This window comes from Neofelis nebulosa, chromosome 5 (assembly GCF_028018385.1).
Source record: "Neofelis nebulosa isolate mNeoNeb1 chromosome 5, mNeoNeb1.pri, whole genome shotgun sequence".
NCBI classification, from domain to species: Eukaryota; Metazoa; Chordata; class Mammalia; order Carnivora; family Felidae; genus Neofelis; species Neofelis nebulosa.
The window spans coordinates 6862020-6882339 of NC_080786.1; the positions used below are offsets into that span (position 1 = coordinate 6862020).

At 44.2% G+C, this 20320-nt stretch overlaps 1 protein-coding gene across 1 annotated transcript in view; it reads right to left on the bottom strand.

Annotated features, from left to right (window-relative positions):
- Positions 1-6447: 6447 nt before the first annotated feature.
- The window catches only part of SCN11A (sodium voltage-gated channel alpha subunit 11), an 86490-nt gene continuing 72617 nt past the window's right edge, over positions 6448-20320 (bottom strand). Inside the window, exons 24-26 of the mRNA XM_058729449.1 lie at positions 16040-16144; positions 10710-10980; positions 6448-7809 (exon numbers count right to left, since the gene is read on the bottom strand). Coding sequence (XP_058585432.1) covers positions 6779-7809; positions 10710-10980; positions 16040-16144 — 1407 coding nt within the window. The 3' untranslated portion in view covers positions 6448-6778. The remainder of the gene's footprint in view (positions 7810-10709; positions 10981-16039; positions 16145-20320) is intronic.

Below are 20320 nucleotides of genomic sequence, written 5' to 3' on the forward strand. Positions count from 1 at the left end.
GTCTCGATCTCAGGGTAGTGAGCGTAAGCCCCGGGTTGCATGGAGCCTACTTAAAAGACAAAAACAAAACAAAACAAAAACTCACTGGTGAAGGTAAATATATAGTCAAACTCAAAACACTCTAACACTATCATGGTGGTGTATAAATCACTGTTATCTCTAGTATAAAAGTTAAAAGTCAGTAGTATTAAAAATAACTGTAGCTACAATACATGTTAATGGATACACAATATAAAGAGATACAAGGCGTGATGTCAATATCATTAAATGTGGAGACAGGAGAAGTAAAGGTATAGGGTTTTGTATGTGATTGAATGTAAGTTTTATTAGTTTTAAAGAGATTGCTAGAGCCATAAGATGTTTTATGTAAGCCTCGTGGTAATAACCACACGAACGCAAAATACTGCCAAGAGATACGCAAAAGACGAAGAGAAAGGAATTAAAGCCTTTCACACCACTGTGAAAAATAAATAACAAAGGAAGAAAATGACAGAGGAAGAAAGGAACTACAAACAGACAGACACAATTAACAAAATGGTAATAGTAAGTCTTTACTTCCCAGTAATTACGTGCACATGGATTAAATTCTCCAATCCAAAGTCCTGAGACCTGACACCATAAACTCTTGGAGGCCGACATAGGGGAAAAGCTCTTTGCCATTGGTCTTGGTGATAATTTTTTGGATATGACACCAAAAGCACAGGCAACAAAGCCAAAATGAACAGGTGGGACTACATCGAACTAAAAAGCTTCCGCACAGCAAAGGAAACCATCGACAAAAGAAAAGGCAACCTATGGAATGGAAGAAAATATTTGCAAAGCATATATCAGATTAAGGATTAATATCCAAAGCATATAAAGAACTCAATAGCAAAAAACCAAATAACGCAATTTAAAAATGCACAAGGGATCTGAGTAGACACTTTTCCGGAAAAGATATAAAAAATGGCCAGCAAGTACTCAATATCACTAATTATCAGGGAAACGCAAGTCAAAACTAATGAGATATCGCCTCACCCCTGTTAGAATGGCTATTATCAGGGGCACCTGGGGGGCTCAGCCGGCGAAGCAACCGACTTCGGCTCAGGTCATGATCTCACAGTTTGTGAGTTCGAGCCCGGCATCAGGTGGCTCGAGCCCCATTCCAGGCTCTGCACTCTCACGCCCTTTGTCTCTCGCTCTCTCTGCCCCTCACTCACTCACTCTTTCTCAAAAAAAAAAAAAAAATAATAATAATGGCTATTATCAAAAAGATAAGACGTAACAAGTGTCGATAAAGGTGTGGAGTAAAAGGAACCCTTGTGTATTGTTGGTGGGAATGTAAATCGGTACAGCTATTGTGGAAAACACTATGCAAGTTCCTCAAAAAATAAAAAATAGAACTAACCGTACAATGCAGCGGGCCCATTACTGGATATATATCTAAAGGAAATGAAATCACTTTCTCGAAGAAGTATCTGCACTCCAATTATCATTGCAGCATTATTCATAACCGCCAAGATGTAAAAATGCCCTAAGAGTCCATCAACAGATAAACAGATTTTAAAAATGTGAACGAAATATCATTTGGAATGGTGATGGAATATCACGTAGCCATGAAAAAAGAAGGAAATCCTGTCATTTGTGACAACATAGAAGAACCTGGAGGGCATTATGCTACCTGAAGTGACCCAGACCCGGCAAGACAAATGCTGCATGATTTCACTTATCTTTGAAATCTAGAAAACATCAAACTCATAGAACCCGAAAGTAGAAAGGGGGTCAGCAGGAGCTGCGGGTGGGGTGAAGAAAGGGAAACATATCCAGGTTAAAGGGTGTAAGCTTTCAGTTGTGAGATGAATTAAGTTCTGGGAATTGAACGTGCAGCAAGGTGACTATAGTTAATAACACTGTGTCATATACCAGACATTTGCTAAGAAACTAAGTGAGGCGTTGGACGTGGGAATTAGCTTGATTGCGGTAATCATTCCACAATGTATCCGTGTCTCAAACCATCATGTACCTTAAATAGACACAATTTTTATACCTCAATAAAGCTGGGGAAGAAATAGAGTGCATCAGTGTGATTTGGATCCGGAAGCGATTTTAACATTTGGATCCGGAAGCGATTTTAACATTTGGATCCGGAAGCGATTTTAACATTTGGATCCGGAAGCGATTTTAACATTTGGATCCGGAAGCGATTTTAACATTTGGATCCGGAAGCGATTTTAACATTTGGATCCGGAAGCGATTTTAACATTTGGATCCGGAAGCGATTTTAACATTTGGATCCGGAAGCGATTTTAAAATACGAAAAGAGCTTAGAGGAGGTAAGGGCATCCGAACTTCCAACGGCTCAGCAGACACAGTGGTTTTCGGGGGACTGTGTGCTTGTCCCGGGTGGCTTGGGCCGGGGATGGAGATTAGGGTGGACTAAATCAGCACCCCCACGATACCTCTTGTACCATCGCGGTCACGTTAGCACGCTTGAAGCTGACATTAATAGCCATACATATATTGTCCAAAAGGAGATAGACTAACCAGAGTTTGTCTGGAGAAGGAGGGGGAGAGCGGGAAAAGGATGGAAACTACATCAAAATGTTAGGGAACCGAGTACATTGACAGAACTGAGGATGTGACACGCACGGGGGCGGGGACGGGGGCAGCATCTGTGTCCCGCCGCTGTCGGTGATGTTTCCACAATGCAAGAACTTGGAAAACATGCGTTATCTCCAGAGGAGAAGAGGGGGGTGGCGAAAGGTTCACGGACGTAACCGACTCTGTCCCCCCTCCTCGACTCCAGTCACACTACCCCTTTGTGTCTGGCCGGTGGAGGGCAGCGGTTGATAGTTTGCGCTCTGTGGCCCGACTGCTTGGGTGTGAATCCTGCCAGAGCCCCATGTTGGCTAGGTGGCCTTGAACACGCCTCTTATACCCTCTACACGCCTCAGTTTTCTCATTAGAACGGTGAGGATTAAAACCAGCCTCTGTCTAATAGAGCCGTTGTGCCGATGAAACGGGGTCGTCCCGGTAAAGTGGCACCGGGTCCAGAATAAGCGCTCGATAAATGTTAGCTCTTGTTTCCTTACCGCCTCTCCGATTACTCCTTGTGCAGCCACGGGGACAGGACTGCCCAGTGAATGACCCTGGCGCTTCTCTCTGTGTTGCCAGGCAACAAGCTCTCCGGGACCGGCGGCTCCCCCTCCTTGAGCAGGAGGAGCTGGCACAGGATTTCAACTTTCCCAAGGGCACCGAGCACGAGTGGCGGACATTCCAAGACGGCTCCCCAGAGCAGCCGGCTCCTGAGCCCGGACTGTGTATACGGCAAGGTCTCACGCTTGCTCCACACACAGGGAGAAGAGCGGGCAGTGGGGTCCTTTCCTGGAACCCAACGACGCCGCGTCCTGGTTCCTGGCTTGCTTCTTGGTGGAAGGGGTGGGAAGGTGGGACCGCGTTAACTCATCCTGTTGGCTGTGAATTTCTCCTGAAGCCCGCTCCACGCCCAAACGGCCTGGCATCGTGTTTCCCTTCCCCTGCCTCCCCACGCCCTTGGCCGAACTGTCTCTCCTCCTCGCCTTTACCCTCTGAAAGCATGTGCCCCGGGGCGAGGCCTCTGCCTCCTTCTAGATCTGGGTATGGGCCTCTCCTCCACGAGTTCATCTGTTCCTGGGGCTTCAAACGCCATCCCTGCTCATGCCTCATCCTCGCGGTCTTGGCTGGACACCGTCACTTGGACGGCATCTTAAACCTTCAAAATGTTCCCAACTGTTAAAAATGTTCTGAACTGGAAAAAAAAAAAATTTTTTAAAAATTAAAAAATTTCCTCTGCCAGGGGTGCCTGGGTGGCTCCGTCGGTTGGACGTCCGACTTCGGCTCGGGTCATGATCTCACGGTCTGTGGGTTCAAGCCCCGCGTCGGGCTCTGTGCTGACAACTCGAAGCCCGGAGGCCGCTTTGGATTCTGTGTCTCCCCCTCTCTCTGCCCCTCCCCCGCTCATGCTCTGTCTCTCTCTCTCTGTCAAAAATAAATGAACATTAAAAAAAATTTTATATAAAAAATTTCCTCCGCCGTAGCCGTGAAATCAAACGACTTCTTGCCCTCCTATAGTCATGAACTTGGCAACTTGCACTGCTGTCTACCCTGTCACCTTGACCCTCAAATCCTAAGGTTCCCCCTGGATCCCTCCACCACGGCCGGTCAGTGGGCACAAGCATCCTAGGGTCACACTGCATTGCCCCTGCCTCCCTCCTCAGCGCCTCTTCCCCTCCAAGACCAGTATTCTGCTCTCTTTCCACTGTATTCCACCCTGCATCCTCTGATTGGTTTTTCTCCCCGTTTCAAACACCTCCAGTGCCTCCCTATTACCTAAATATGTTATAACTCCTCACCCTGGCATTTAAGGCTCTTCAGAGAACAGCCCATTTCCAAGATCCTGTTGGGGCCGCTCCACCAAGGTGCTCTTACGTCCCAATGGGTCAGTTGGATGACTGGTACTTCCTTATACCTTCTACACCTTTCTCCTTCCCCTCCACGGTGCCACCTCTGCCGTCCCCACTTCAACACCCTCCCGAGCCAGCTTCCCTTGCCACAATCCTGCACATCTATCAGTGTCGCCTCGGGTACCCCACTTTCTCTTGTGAAGCCTTCCCGGGAGCTTGCCTGCTACAGTCACACTCTCGAGAACAGAGGGATGTCCCTGGTTTACTGCACCTGTTACGTTGCATTGTATTATTATCCCATGAGTCCTTGTCTAACTCCCCTCCCCACCAGTATGTGCTCGTGACGTTAAGGGCTATTGGCTGTGAGCAGTTTACCCAGGGTGGTCCTGCCCTGGCCCTCAGGGACGTGGCTGTCGATTGAATTCAGCAGGGGCTGATTTGCCTGGAAATACAACTCAGAAGACAAGACGCCTGGCTTCTTGTGCCTGGAGGGCTGTTTGCCCTGGACATGCAGCTTAGCCCCGGGAGGACAGAGTATCGTCTCTGTGTCCTGGGGGTATCCTGGAGCCCCACACGGTGCGAGCTTTCTCAGAGGAGAGAGACTTCTAGCACCCGCCCAGGATTTGGATAATTCTCCCGCCTTGGCTTTCTTCCCTTAGACCTTTGGGTCTCCCAGTGCCAGGCTCACACACAGATGCCGGGCAGCGCTCGGAAAAGAGCACGTCGGGCATTTGCTGCCATCTAGTGAAGGAAGCGTGGCTCAGTCTGTGGCTAAAGCGAAGCAGAGCCTGTGCCCTCCCCGCGACAAGGAGCAGCAGGTCAGAGGCTCAGACCTGAGACCCGGGGCCGCTGGCAGGCACCAGCCCCTCCAGCCTGCCTGCAGCCCCGGTTTGCACAGGGTTTTCCTCCACGCCTCCACTGTCACAAGGTAGGTTCTCCGCCCCCAGGGCAGCCTCTTGCCAAGCCTGTCTTGGTCTCAGGACACCTCCAGTTTTTAGGGAGGTCCTGGGCCTTTTGAGAGGCCTGGTTGGTTCTCTGGACTGCATTTCACGCATTCAGCCAGAACTGAATGTAGGGCTCATCAGCTCACCCGCTACGGCTCCCCCACCCAGGGGTCCGTGTGTGGCTAAGAAGGTGCTCTCCCTGCCCAAGGTGGCCACTGCAGATATTTTAAGTGAGGCTTTCTTTTTTTTCCCCTAATGTTTACTTCTGAGAGAGAGAGACAGAGTGCAAGCTGGGGAGGGGCACAGAGAGGTGGAGACACAGAATCCAAAGCACGTTCCAGACTCTGAGCTGTCAGCAGAGAGCCTGACGCGGGGCTCGAACTCACAAACCGTGAGATCATGACCTGAGCCGAAGTCGGACGCCCAACCGACTAAACCCCCCAGGCGCCCCATTAAGGGAGGCTTTCTTACTGGTTCCAGCCAGTGGTGTGCTGGGGCCAGCTCGTGAGAACTGCTCGGGCATCTCTTCCCCGCTCCACATTCAGTAATATCATGTCGGTAGCCTGAAATCAGGCCTGATGGGAGAGTTCACCGCAGAAATCAGTACATGTTACAAATCGTGGCCCCTTTTTTTTTTTCCTGAAGAGCCAGTTGCTATACATTTATCAGCAGATGACTGGCTTCCATCGAAATTCGAAGCAAAGCACCACTTTTAAATGACTCCTTAGACAACCGCCAAACAAGATGTTTTTTCAGTGTGCCATCTGAATGAAAGGCCAACTAAAAGTCTTGTTTGTTTATTTATTTTTTCGAAATGTATATAACGGAGATTGCAGCTGGTGAAAGATAGGGTGGGAACTGAGAAGTCAAGATCATGCCTTAGGTTCAAAACAAAACCAAAATACTAATGGCTGGTAAAAAAGTATCTGCAATAGGTTATTTATTTATTGGCAGGTTTTGAATTTTTACTCGTCATGCAAAGGAGTTATATGGGATAAGCCACATACTTGCATTGGGGAAAACACTGAACGAAGGTATTGAACAATGTGCTTAGAAACAATATGGAAAAACACCATCTACAGTTTTAATGTGGTTTTTGTTTTGTTTATTCTTTTTTTTCTCCATGATTTGAACTGTGTTTCAATCCTAACATTGGTGTGTCCTCTACAGCCCTTCTAGTGTCTTCCTGGCTAAGATACTGCCAGTGGTTCATAGTCAGGCAGCCTTATCGTCTATCTCTGTAAGAACCGTTTGAAACAAACATTGACATATCACTTCTTTTAGGCAGAAAAAGAAATGGGATGGCTATTTTGGGGAGTCAGTTGCTTGTTCACACACCGAGCTGTGGACCCCTGGAGCTGAGAGGCCGGAGGCAAGGTGGTGAGGCTGTGAGGTAAGGGTGGAGGTAGGGGCTCAGTCGTAGTGGACCTTGCCCTCGGCCACCCCGGAGCTGGAGAGGTCTCCATTGCAGAGTGTCTGGAGTGGTGAACGAGGCCCGTCTTCTAAGGCACACATGGACATCTTCAGCTTGTATTTTCGAAAGGCCTTTTGAATAACAGCAGCACATCTTTCCTCTTCCTTCCTCTTGGTGGTGGTGACTATGGGTTCATACAACTTCTTGGAAGGGTTGGCCTCCATGAACTTCTCCTCCATCATTGCTTTCATGCTGTCCAGGCCGCTGGAGTCACCAAGTACCCTGGTGGTGAACGCGAAGAGAATATCCAGGCAGTGGAGGCGATCTCCACTCACCATGGGCAAGTCCATCACTAGGAACTGAAATCTGTTTGGCTTTGCCACCCGTAAAGGCTCAGGAAGGGCATCGGCAAAGTCAGAAAGGGCAGGATACTTGATAAACTGTGTTGCTTCTGGGTCAAACTTTTCCCAGACTTCATAGAATATTTCAAAGTCATCTTCACCCAAAGGGTCCTCGCTTTCTTCAGTGGCAGTATTGAAGTTCTCTAAGATCACAGCAATGTACATGTTGACAACAATGAGGAAGGAAATGATGATGTAACTAACAAAGTAGGCTATGGCTATGGCAGGGAGGTGACGGCTGTCTAAGTTGGGGTTGCATGAATCGTTTGATTGCAGCATGGGCCTGAGGAGGGCATCCCAGCCTGCCGAGGTGGTGATCTGGAAGAGACAGAGTATGCTGCCAACAAAAGTCTTGAAGTTGAATATGTCATCAATTCCAAACCCTTCCTTCACTTTGCAAAAGCAGTTCATACCAAAAATGGCATAGATAAACATAACCAGAAAAAGCAGAAGACCGATGTTGAATAGAGAGGGAAGGGACATCATCAGAGCAAAAAGGAGGGTTCTAATTCCTCGTGCTGCCCGAACAAGTCTCAGGATCCGACCAATCCGAGCCAAGCGCACAACTCTGAAGAGCGTTGGAGGGAAGGGAATGTGCTGCTGGTTCTCCAAGGCAGAAACCATGGCACCTTAGGAGAAGGAGATAGGTCGATTAATTTCCAGCAGGCACACTGCTTTCAGATCCAGCTTGTCGCTCCTGCCTTGGAATCTTAGCGTGACCGACTTTTCTCGGTACTTCGCAATTTACGCACCGCACACTTACCAATATCAGGGCAATATCTATCTGTGCCTTAACTTGGAAAATAATTTCCAAGCACCGTACAACTTTAAGATGGGACTTTGGATGGAATAGGAGATGATCTAAAATATTGAAGGCACCCAAGGAATGGAAAGAGAATGCAGTTTATAAAAGGCTATTTTGTGAGTTATCTCATACACTCGAAGTACATTTTCTGTGCCGGGTATTGAAAGTCATTCACGGGATAAATAGTTTTCCATATTTGTTGGAAATGGAAGTGGAAAACAGATGGAAAACAGATAAACTAAGGATGGAGTCCTTCAGATTAGAGCGCAGGGAGAAAGGTCTGTTACCGAAGGTTGGCTTGAACCTGAGCTGTCATCAGAAACTGTGGAAACCCTAACCCCAAAACTCCTTAAAAAGGCCAGTTCCTATTTGTGTAGGGGAATGTGAGCACAGCCTGCTACAGGTGATGACAGGGCTGGAGGGAGAAGGTGTTGGGAGGCTCAAATCTGGGCGGAAGCTGCCATGGGCGTCTCATATTTGTCAATATGCTCATCCCAAGGAAGGACTCCTGGGGTCTGCTCAAAAAGCTTGAGGGACTAGAGATACTTTCCGTATTGCTGTAGACACCCCCCAAAAGAGCACCTCGAGCAGAGGTTTCCGCAAACAGCTGAATATTTGCCCTAAAATGTCATCCTGTTCTCTCATCGCCTGCTCTGCAAGGAAATGATACAGGATTTGAAACAGCTCACATTTTGGCCTAAATATTATAGAGCGGCTGGAACCTGCTTACCCTGTGTAGATATGGCCTTGGCCTTGCTCTGGGGGGTCCTCTGAGGTCATTAGGGGTGGTGGGCAGCCAGAATTGTCTGCTATCGCCTAATGACTAAAGAGAAGTGGTGGATAATCTTCACCAACTGCCCTGTTGTGCCAATGAAGTTAAATTCACGTGTTAATTTTGCAGCCAACGCTGGTAGATGTGGAATTTATTAAGTTCCAATTTAGCAACAACTGGAGGAGGTCCACCCTTTAAGGCCACCTCCTCCACGAATATTTCTCTGACTAATCGAGCCAACAGTAATCCGTCCTTTATCTGAGCTCAATTCCGTGTACCATGAGATTTGGTGTGCAGCTCATTTCTCGGTTTCTGACTCTTTAAGGTGAGTAAGTCTCAATACGTCGCCTGCCTCGTTAACTCCTAGAGAGATTCACTTTGACTCGCACTCATTTTGCATTTATCTGAAAGCTTAGGAAAGAGCTTGAGAAAGCGTAGAAGCTTAGTGTTGGGTGGCATATCTATCTACTGGCAAAGGCAGATAAAATGCTGCCCACGTCGGCGAGTGGGATTTGGCTCAGCGCACGCATTTTCTCATCCACCGGAGCAAAATGCAATACAGTGCTCTGCTGGGGTCTGTTCGAATTGCCTAGCGGTTGTTCCAAGGACAGAAGTAAGAGATATTCCCACAAACTACACAATGGCTGGCACTGCCTGGAAGGAGCTCAGTAAGGGGTGGGATAGATGAGCTGCTCTCTACGTATTGGAGGACGGGCTCCAGACCCATCCTTACCACGGTTTTCTGGGTTTGCTGTTGCTGTCAGTTTCACCGGGACTTGGGACTGGAATTGATTGACGAAGATAAGCGATCCATTTCACTGCAGGCGTGTGGAAGGATCTATCGCTAAACTTTGTCTACATAAGTTTCGTGGCTTAGAAGCCAGAACAGACTATCATCTGTACCGTTTTCTCGTTCTTGGAAACATCGGCATTGCTGCCGTAGTGACAGGAACCAAAATATTTTGATCTCGCGTATCTGTTTAACGCATCCTTTCTGAAGGAGCACAAAAGCTCCCACTTGTGAAATCAGTTTTCATTATCTTCATTGCTTTTTGAACTACGAGAATGGCCTCTGGGTGGTTGCACACAATTATAAAAAGTCAAATTATCGGTTTAGTTAAAAGCAAACTGCAAAAACCCAGAGTGTTAACTCTCACGGTTTAGCCATGAAGAATTGAATTTCAAAGTTGATGCGTGTGTGTATGTATGTGTGTTATAAAAGGTATACAGCAACAGCTCTTTTTTTTTCTGTATTCTTCTTCCATAAATCTTATAGGTAATCCTGCCTATGTTAAGAAAAATATACTGATTATAGAGTAAGGCTGGTTGGTGAATGGGGTCCAAGCAGTAGAGACAAGCATCGTTCATGCTGTGGTTTAGGTTAACGTGGGATTCAGAACAAAGAGAAAGCTCTGCTTATCTTTAGGACACACTCTTGGAAGCCCAATTCGGAAGCCATGGAGGCCCTGTATAGGAGGTGAGAGAGGGCCTAGGAATGTCCCAGGGATACAGTAATTGTGATCTGATATCCACATGGATTTTGAACTAAGGAAAACCGTGGGAACTAAGTGCCAAATCCTTCAAACTAAAAGATGCTGACGAGAGCTTATAGTTGCACAGGAAAGGTAGAGCTTTGGCTCAACTATGTGACTGTACCAGGTACCCCCACAGACACTTTAAGGTCATCTTAACTTTGTCTCTCTCCACTGAATAAATGGATCCGCACATTTATTGGACTCTCTATTTCACTCATGTAAACAGTCAAGAGAATGAAAATTGCTCCGTATCTCCTAGCAACTTCCCAGGAGAGAATGGCATCAGTACACCTATTTTTTCAGAATCCACGTTAAGCCTAATTTGTTGCGTTGCGGATAGTCTGGACACGCTACCAAATGATAGGATTTACTTCTAGCTCTCAGATGAAGGCCCCTCTGGCTTCTGATTTTACTTACTAACAATAGAGAGAACCACGATCACACAGTCGAATAAGTTCCAGCCATTGGTGAAGTAGTATTGCCTCAAAGCAAAGATTTTGATGAGACACTCAATTGTAAAGATGACCACAAAGGCCAGGTTGAGATCCTCAAGGATGGCTTTTGTGTCTTCGGGATGGCTATTTGATTCAGCCATCATGATAACCATGTTGAGGAAAATGAGGATGATGATGATGACGTCAAAGACCTGGTTTGTGACCAGGTCGAACGCGAGACCCTGGCATTTATTCTGAGAGGGGGAAAAAAAAATAAATCTTAGATCATTTTGCATTGTAAGAACGAAGTCACGTACATAAGGAAGACACACACGACAGAATCTGTCCTCCCTTACAATTAAAGCAGTTTCTTGAAAAATGAACACCCTTTTTAAACAAGAAATTCTTGCATATACATGTTCATTTAAATTTAATTACATGACTGCCTTTAAGCTGTAGGCTTACAGCTTTAATTCCATTTTAAAACACAAAAAATTAAAAATTCTTAGTAACAGCATAACTTTGATATGATGGATGATGTTTTGCTGAAATAGAACAGCTCATGTTGGATTTAATGACAAAAAGATGACCTTTGGTCTCTATACTTCATCTGTTTCTTTACTTTGACTTCAATAACACCTGCTCACATAAGTATGCTGGACAAAATGGAATTCACATCCCCAAGGCTCCGTCCATTAATTCAGAATAGTCAGACCTTGTACTTAACCCAAACTCTGTATGCGAGCAGTTCTTGAATGCCAATTTTCCACATGTGGCTCACTTGAAAATAAGGCTACGTAAATGGTATTGTGAGGCAATGATTACTAAAAACAGAAATGGAAAAATGATTTCATTTTATTACTGATGGTGAACTTGCACAGTTGGCTGGTACACAGATGGCCATCCGATGCACAGTTGCTCTGGTACAGGTTCTATCTAGCTCAAGTTTGCACACCTAACCCACCACTCGCAGTGATATGACTCAACTATTCCACTATATTTTCCGTAATCTAACGACTGTGAAGCACTATTTTGCTCTTAGTGGAAAGCTATTCTTGAACACAAACTCAGACACTAATATTGCATGGTATGCTTGACTATAAATTGATTGTTTTATAATATATGTATATGTTAAGGTATTTTATATTATCATCCAATCAAAATATACACACGCCAGTCTACTTGGAAAACTCCTAAACCCCTAAGAATCATCGTTAGAACCCTAGCATCTGTTACGGTAATCAGGCAAAAGATGATGGTGGCTTGTGAGAGATATAAGCATTTAGGTCGAAGAGCTAGGAGGGAAGTAAATGCAGAAGGAGCCGGAGAGTGTTTTCATGGTGGTGGCTGCGGGGGGAAAATGATAAGCTGAGGCTATCATCTCAGGCTGGTGGAACCGGTCGGCCAGCCACAGAGCAGACAATGCGGAATTTCGGAGGGAGATGATAAGCTGTGTCCTGAGAACACTGAGTTTGAGGCACCAGTGAGGCATCCGAGGGCCCTGGGCAGGTAACGGTATGGGTACGGAGCTCAGGTACAGAGCTGGAACGCAGATGTGGAGTTCAAGGGCACCAGTGCCGACATGACTTAAAACCATGAGAGTGAACGGTATCAGTCAGGAAGGGCGAGAGCAATGAGGAGAGGGGTTAGGGACAGCACTGGAGGGATACTACACGTAAGTTGGTGTCTTCCAAATTTTGTCCCAGAATCATTAAAGGAGTCTGGAGGAGAAACTTGAAAGTCAATTGCATTTGCTATGGGAGAATGCATCTGGGAAGTCAGAAAGGAACTGGAGAAAAGGTACTTTTAAGGGCGCTGTCCGGGGAAGCCCAGTGAGTGGCAAGAATTAAGAGTGAGGGAGGGTAAGCCTAGGCCTAAGAGTTCAACTCTGACAAACAGAGGAGATCAAGAATACAAGGTAGCTAAGTTGGCAGATATGAAAAAGCATTTGCATGTACAAAAAAGCATTAGAATGTACAATGAATCCTGCACCTCGGTATCATTTTTAAACCGGTAATGGAGCCCCCCTCTCCCCCCCACCCCCCGCCACTGTGTGGATGGTTCAGGAAGAATCAGAAATGACTCCAGATCCCTTCCTCTACTGTTAAAAAGAAAATGCATCACTGCTCAGGTAAAAACAGTTAGATTTTCCCCCCATGCAATTGTTATTCATCTGTTCCAAAGATAATATTTAGATTTTAGAGATTAAAAAAAGTCAGTAGGAGGGGCGCCTGGGTGGCTCAGTTGGTTGAGGGCCAGACTTCAGCATGGGTCATGATTTCACAGTTTGTGGGTTCGAGCCCCACGTCGGGCTCTGTGCTGACAGCTCAGAGCCTGGAGCCTGCTTCGGATTCTGTGTCTCCCTCGCTCTCTGCCCCTCCCCCACTTGTGCTCTGTCTGTCTCTCTCGCTCTCAAAACTAAATAAGCATTTTTAAAAAATGCTTTTTTAATGTCAGCAGGGAGATCAAGTTGCAAGTTAAGTGCTAACATCTGATGTAAAGTCTTAAATTCAGGGACATCGGGGAGTATGTATTTACCTCTTGCAAGACTGCTGTCTGGAACATAGAAGTTAACGTAAACGTGATGCGTTAACTGGGGAAATGATACTCGGTTGTTGGAATCGCTCGGTGTGAAGCTATGACTGGTAAGCTGCAGCTACACAGGGGGTTACGGGGTGACACCTACCCGCAGACAATCCATGGGACACAAACGCCATAAGACATGGTTCAAGCACGGAGGTGGCAGCTTCCCTGGGGTAAAGTAGCTCGTGCCCACCGGAAGCTCAGCGCTTGCAGCCTAGCATGCCCAGGGCAGCAGAAAGGCCTAGAAGCTGCATCTGTGCCCTTGCAACATCTGTCTGGCTGTGTGCTGCCTTGCTTGCTTCATACCCTTTACGAGGTCGACGGGTAAATACGTGGGAACATATTGTGTCTCTTGAGTCTTCCAGTTAATTTCAAACCTAGGACCAACCAGTCCCGAATCAGCGGTTGCACAACACCCACGGGCGAATAAAAATTCTCTCTGTCTTTTTTGTTGGCTCGAGGTCAAATGACAACCTCCTCAAATATAGTTATATCATTAACCTCCTCAAATATAGTTATATCATTAACCTCCCGGTGAAAAATTCTTCCTGGTATAAATTCTAAACCATTTGCCCGAACACTCACAGGTATTTTTAGTGCAACGCAAATATTTAATCCTAGTGGGGTGGACTCTGTGTGGACCCTCGAACATAACCTCTCACTCAGCTAATGGTTACGGACAATACACGCTGTGCCAGGCTCTATTCTGCGTCACGGGAATAGCAGTAAACGAAACATACCTTTGATAATTTGGGGTCTTGTGTTCGAGTGAAAGTCTCTATGTCCTCTACATGATGCAGATATCAAGCCCCTCTTCCATATTGCCTTCCTGAACTTTTCAGCCCCCTCCCTACCTTGAAACTCACTTGTCAGAGCTGCTAACTATGGCTAGCCATCCCTTTTTAATCTGGTGTGCCCCAATTCCAGAGCCTCAATCAAGCTGCAAGCCTGAGACAGCCCCAGACTACCTGAGAAAGCACGATTCACAGAGAGCAGGGGTCAGATCTGGCCCACAGTTGGTTTTTGTGTCGCCTGGGAGCTCAGAATGGGTGTCACATTTTTTTTAATGTTTGGGGGAAAACTCACGAGAAAAATAAAATGTCAGCATGTGAAAATTAAAGAAATCCAAGTTTCAGTGTCTATAAATCAAGTTGCCCTAGAACACAGCCATGCTTTATGACCATTAGTTCAATACTGTCTACGGCTGCCTTTGTGCTAATGCCAGAGTGGAGACCACGCAGCCCGCAAAGCCTGAAATATTTACTATCTGACCCTTTGCGGAAAAAGGTGTGTCAACTCCCGACACAGAAACTTCGTGGTAAATGCTGGTGAGGCAGAAGCCAGTAGGCATGGCCTAGACTTCACACCAGAAAAGACCGGTCAAGGATAGTATAAATACATTTTAAACTGGTCAAGATTTAGTCAAAACTACAGGGAGAAATCACCTCACACTTGTCACGGTGGGCGGAATTAACAACGTAAGAAACAACAGGTGTTGGTAAGGACGTGGAGAAAAAGGAACCCTCTTGCCCTGTTGGTGTGAATGCAAACCGGGGCAGCCATTGTGGAAAACACTATGGAGTTCCTCAAACACTTAAAAGTAGAACTACCTTAAGGACCCACAATCGCACTCCTAGATATTTGCCCAAAGAACATAAAAATACTAATTTGGGGGGGATACATCCACCCTGATATTTATAACAGCCTATCTACAATAGCCAAATTATGGGAACAGTCCCAAGTGTCCATCAACTAATGAATGGGCAAAGATGGATATACACAATGGAATATCACTCAGCCATAAAAAGAATGAAATTTTGCTACTTGCAACAACATGGAGGGAGCTAGGGCCAAGTGAAATAAGTCAGTCAGAGAAAGACAAACACCATAGGATCACACTTGCGTGGGGAATTCAAGATACAAAACCAACGAGCAAAGAGAGGAAAAGAAAGAGAGAGAGAGAGAGAGAGAGAGAGAGAGAGAGACAAACCAAGAAACAGACTCTTAACTGCAGAGAACACACTGAGGATTACCAGGGGGAGCTGTGTAGGGGGAGGGGTGAAATATAAGTGATGAAGATTAAGGAGTGCACTTGTCGTGGGGCGCCTGGGTGGCTCAGTCAGTTAAGCGTCCACCTCTTGATTTCGGCTCAGGTCACCGTCTCACGGTTCGTGAGTTTGAGCCCCGCGTTGGGTTCTGCAATGATAGTGTGGAGCCTGCTTGGGATTCTCTCTCTCCCCCTCTCTCTCTCTGCCCCTCCCCCACTTGTGTTCTCTCTCTCTCTCTCTCTCTCTCTCTCTCAAGAAATAAACGTACAAAAAAAAGGGGGGGGAGTGCACTTGTCGCGATCATCACCAAGTGATGTACGGAAGTGTTGAATCACTATACTCTACACCTGAAACTAATATAACACTGTGCGTTAACTACACTGGAATTTAAAATTAAAAAAGAAAAAAAGATTTAAACTGTTAAGTTCACATCATTGCAATGAGCATATACTAAACACCTATTGTGTACTTACCAAAAAGCAAATGAAAGGTTTTTTGCCCACGTTCTTATTATTGAATTTGAATGTCTCATTTCCTTAAAGACACTAGTGTATCTGGGTTTTTATGGAGTTCTTAGATAATGTGTGTAAACTTAGTAAATAAAGAAGAATGGCACAGTAGACATCTGAGCTCAAGACTACTTAATAGATCTATGTGTTTAGAACAAATCAATTGCTCTCACCAGAGGCCTCGGAATGGGCTTTTGAGGTTTTTTGGATCCTAATTTTTTCATTGCATTATAGTATTTCTTCTGTTCTTCTGTCATAAAAATATCTTCACCACCTAAGTATATGGAGAAGATGAGAGCTAATTATCATTAACAGTATTTTTTTTTTTTTGGAAACAAGTTCTAAATTTTCAGAAACAGTTTCAAAGTTCTACTACATTCTATCCTGAAATTCCAGTGGGAAGCAAAAGAGGCGGGACTCTAGGGAAGGCTGAAAGGTAACAGGGTTTAAATTAAGGAATGAGGAAATAATGTTACTTTTATCAGCTATATTTTACTTTTTAGAATGTGAACAAAGATTACTTACTCTTTGCAAACAGCCATGGAATCTTTACAAGAACTGAATATATTTCAGGTTTCATAAATCAAACACAGGGCAACAAAAATCTAGTAACAAACATTTAAACAAAAACTCTCACGAAGTGGCAATTAAAATTCTCCCGAATAAGTGTATAAATGCATCCATTAATAGGATTTCATAAGATTTGTTCCGACCAATTCTCAGAAAACAATAACAACTAGAGAGCTTTAAATGTCACTATTGAGCAAGAAAGAATAGAAATATGAACAAGAATTTCTGCTTCTGGAAAATTTGGGAGGGAGTAAAATATCTAGAAATGCTGGGTAAATCAGAACAAATTCTTTTAAAACGTACAGCTAAACTGGCACAAAAGACAGGAAAATCTCCAGGGTCTGAAAATCAATAGTGATCAAAAAAGACAGAGAGTAGGAAACTAGCTTGAAGCCATTGTGGGCCAAGAGCATTTGCTAATCTCTGTAAAAACTAGAATCTTGGGCCTTAATAAGTATAAGGGAGTCATGAGGGAAAAAAGGCAGTGGGCTTATGCCAAGATGCCTCCATGAATCTGGGACTCCCCAAGTGCTACCAATGAAAGGGTGAAGAAGAAATCAGAATCTGTCTGTTGGTGGAGGAAGATAAGTAGGAAACTTAGTTCGGACTCTGGGTAAAAATCCAGTCTTCCCTGATAATTTGTGAATCCAGGCCTGCCTTGATGACAGTGTGGGATTTGAATTTTCACCACTACCAGTGTGGACCAAAAATATACAGCCTTATGGCAGTGTTTTCAACAATGGTGCTGGGGAAACTGGATATCCCCAATTTTCCCAGCACTAAGAATAAAGGTAAATCCTTACTTGACACCACACACACACAAAAAAATAGCTCAAAAAAGATCAAAGACATAAAGGTAAGATCTAAAACAACAAAACTCTTAGAAGAAAACATAGGACAAAAACTTCACAACGTTAGATTTGGCAATGATTTCTTGCATGTGATGTGAAAGGCACAGAGAACAAAATTAAAAAGAGACAAATTGGACTTCATGAAAATTTTTAAATTTTGTACATTAAAAGACATTATCAGTGGAGCCAAAAGGCAACTCACAGAATGGGGGGAAATATTTACATATATATATATATATATATATGTATATGTATTTATTTTATATATGTATATATCATATACATATTTTTCTATGATTTTATTTTTAAGTAATATTTATACCCAACATGGGGCTCAAACTCAAACCCGAGACCAAGAGTCGCATGCTTCACTGACTCAGCCAGCCAGGTGCCCCTTATATATCAGAAATCATGTATCTGATAAGGGATTAATCAGAACATATGGAAAACTCCTAAAACTTAAAAACAAAAAAACCAAACAGCCAATGTCAGAGAAATTACTATCCGTGTTCTCTTCTAGAATTTTATGGTTTTAAGTCTCACATTTAGGTTTTTGATCCATTTTGAGTTTATTTTGGGGTATGGTGTTAGAAAGTGGTCCAGTTTCATTCTTTTACGCGTAGCTGTCCGGTTTTCCCAACGCCACTTATTGAAGAGACTGTTTTTCACCCATTGTATATTCTTGCCTCTTTTGCCACAGATTAATTCACCAGATAAGCATGGATTTATTTCTGGGCTCTCTATCCTGTTCCATTGGTCTGTGTGTCTATTTGTGCCCCAGTGCCATGGTGCTTTGATTACTACAGCTTTGTAGCATATTTTAAAATCTGAAATTGCAATACTTCCAGCTTTGTTCTTCTTTCTCAAGATTGCTTTGACTCTTCAGGGTCTTTTGTGGTTCCACACAAGGTTTCGTGTTATTTGTTCTTGTTCTGTGAAAAATGCTGTTGGTATTTTGATGGGGATTGCATTGAATCCATAGATTGCTTTGGGTAGTATGGACATTTTAACAATATTAATTCTTCCAGTCCATGAGCATGGAATATCTTTCCATTTGTATCATCTTCGATTTCTTTCATCAATGCTTGTAGTTTTCAGAGTATAGGTCTTTCACCTCTGTGATTAAACTTATTCCTAGGCATTTTATTCTTTTAAGTGTAATTGTAAATGGAGTTGTTTCCTTAGTTTCTCTTTCTGTTACTTCATTATTAGTGTATTAAAATGCTACCAATTGGTGGGTATTAATTTTGTGTCCTGCACATTTACTGAACTTATCTATTACTTCTGGTAGTTTTTTGGTAGAGTCTTTAGGATTTTGTGTGTATCGTTTCATGTCATCTACAAATAGTGGCAATTTAACTTCTTTAACAATATGGATGACTCATTCCTTTTCTCTTGTCTCACTGCCATGGCTGGAACTTCCAGTATTATGTTGAATAAAAGTGCCAAGAGTGAACATCTTTGTCTTCTTCCTGATCTTAGAGGAAAAGCTCTCAGTTTCCCCTCCACTGAGTATGATGTTAGCTGTGGGCTTTTCGTATATGGCCTTTAATACGTTGAGGTATTTCCTTCTAAATCCCCTTTGTTAAGAGTTTTTATCATGAATGAGTGTAATATTTTTGTCAATATTTTTCTAGATGTCTCCTGAGGCAAGGAGAAAAAAAAAGCAAAGATAAATTATCAGGAGTACATCAAAATAAAAACTTTTGCACAGTGAAGAAAACCATCAACAAAACAAAAAGGCAACCTACTAAATGGGAGAAGACCTTTGCAAATGATTTATCCAGTAAGGGTAAATATCCAAAATATATAAAGAGCTTATACAACTCAACAACCCAATTAAAAAATGGACAGGGGACCTGAATAGACACTTTTCCAAAGAGGACATACAGATGGCCAACAGACTCATGAAAAAGGGCTCAACATCACTGTTGGGATCTTGATGCAAATCAAAATCACAGTGAGATATCACCTCACACCTGTCAGAATGACTAAAATAAAAAGGATAAGAAAGAACGAGCGTTGACAAGAATGTGGAGAAAAAGGAGCCCTCACGCACGTTGGTAGGAATGCAAAATGGTGCAGCCACTGTGGAAAACAGTACGGAGGTTCCCCAAAACATTAAAAATAGAAATAGCATATGACCCAATAATTCTACTCCTGGGTATTTACCAAGGGAAAATGAAAATGCTAACTTAAAAAGATGCACACACCTCTATGTTTATTGTAGCATTATTTATAATAGCCAAGACATGGAAGAAACCTAAGCATCTATTGATAGACGAATGGATAAGGAAGATGTACTACAGGGGCGGGTGCCTGGGTGGCTCAGTCGGTTAAGCATCTGAATCTGGCTCAGGTCATGATCTCATGGTTCATGAATCCGAGCCCCACATCGGGCTCTCTGCTGTCAGTGCAGAACCCGCTTTGGATCCTCTGTCTCCCTCTCTCCCTCTCTGCCCATGCTGGGCGCTCTCTCTCTCTCTCTCTCTTCCTCTCTCCCTCAAAAATAAATAGACATTACAAAAAAGGGAAGATGTGGCACACAGGTGTGCAATATTATGCGACCATTAAAGAAGGAGGAGTTTGTGCCATTTGTGACCACCTGGGTGGGTCTAGAGCGTATTATGCTAAGTAAAATAAGTCAAACTGAGAAAGACAAATACCACATGATTTCACGCCTACGCGGAATCTAAAAACCAAATGGATAAACAAACAGGAAGCAGAATCAGACCTAGAATACAGAGAACAAAGTGATGATTGCCAGAGGGAAGGGGGGGGGTGGGCAAAATGGGGGAAGGGGAGTGGGAGACACAGGCTTCCCGTTATGGAGGGAATAAGTCCTGGGACCAAAAGGCACGGCATATGGAATAGAGGCAGTGATACTGTAATAATGTTGAAGAGTGACAGATGGCGGTCACACCGTGGTGAGCACACCGTCACGTATAAGCTTTTGGCAAATCACTATGTGCTATACCTGAAAGCAATGTGATATTATGTGTCCACTCTACTCTAAATAAATAAATAAAACAA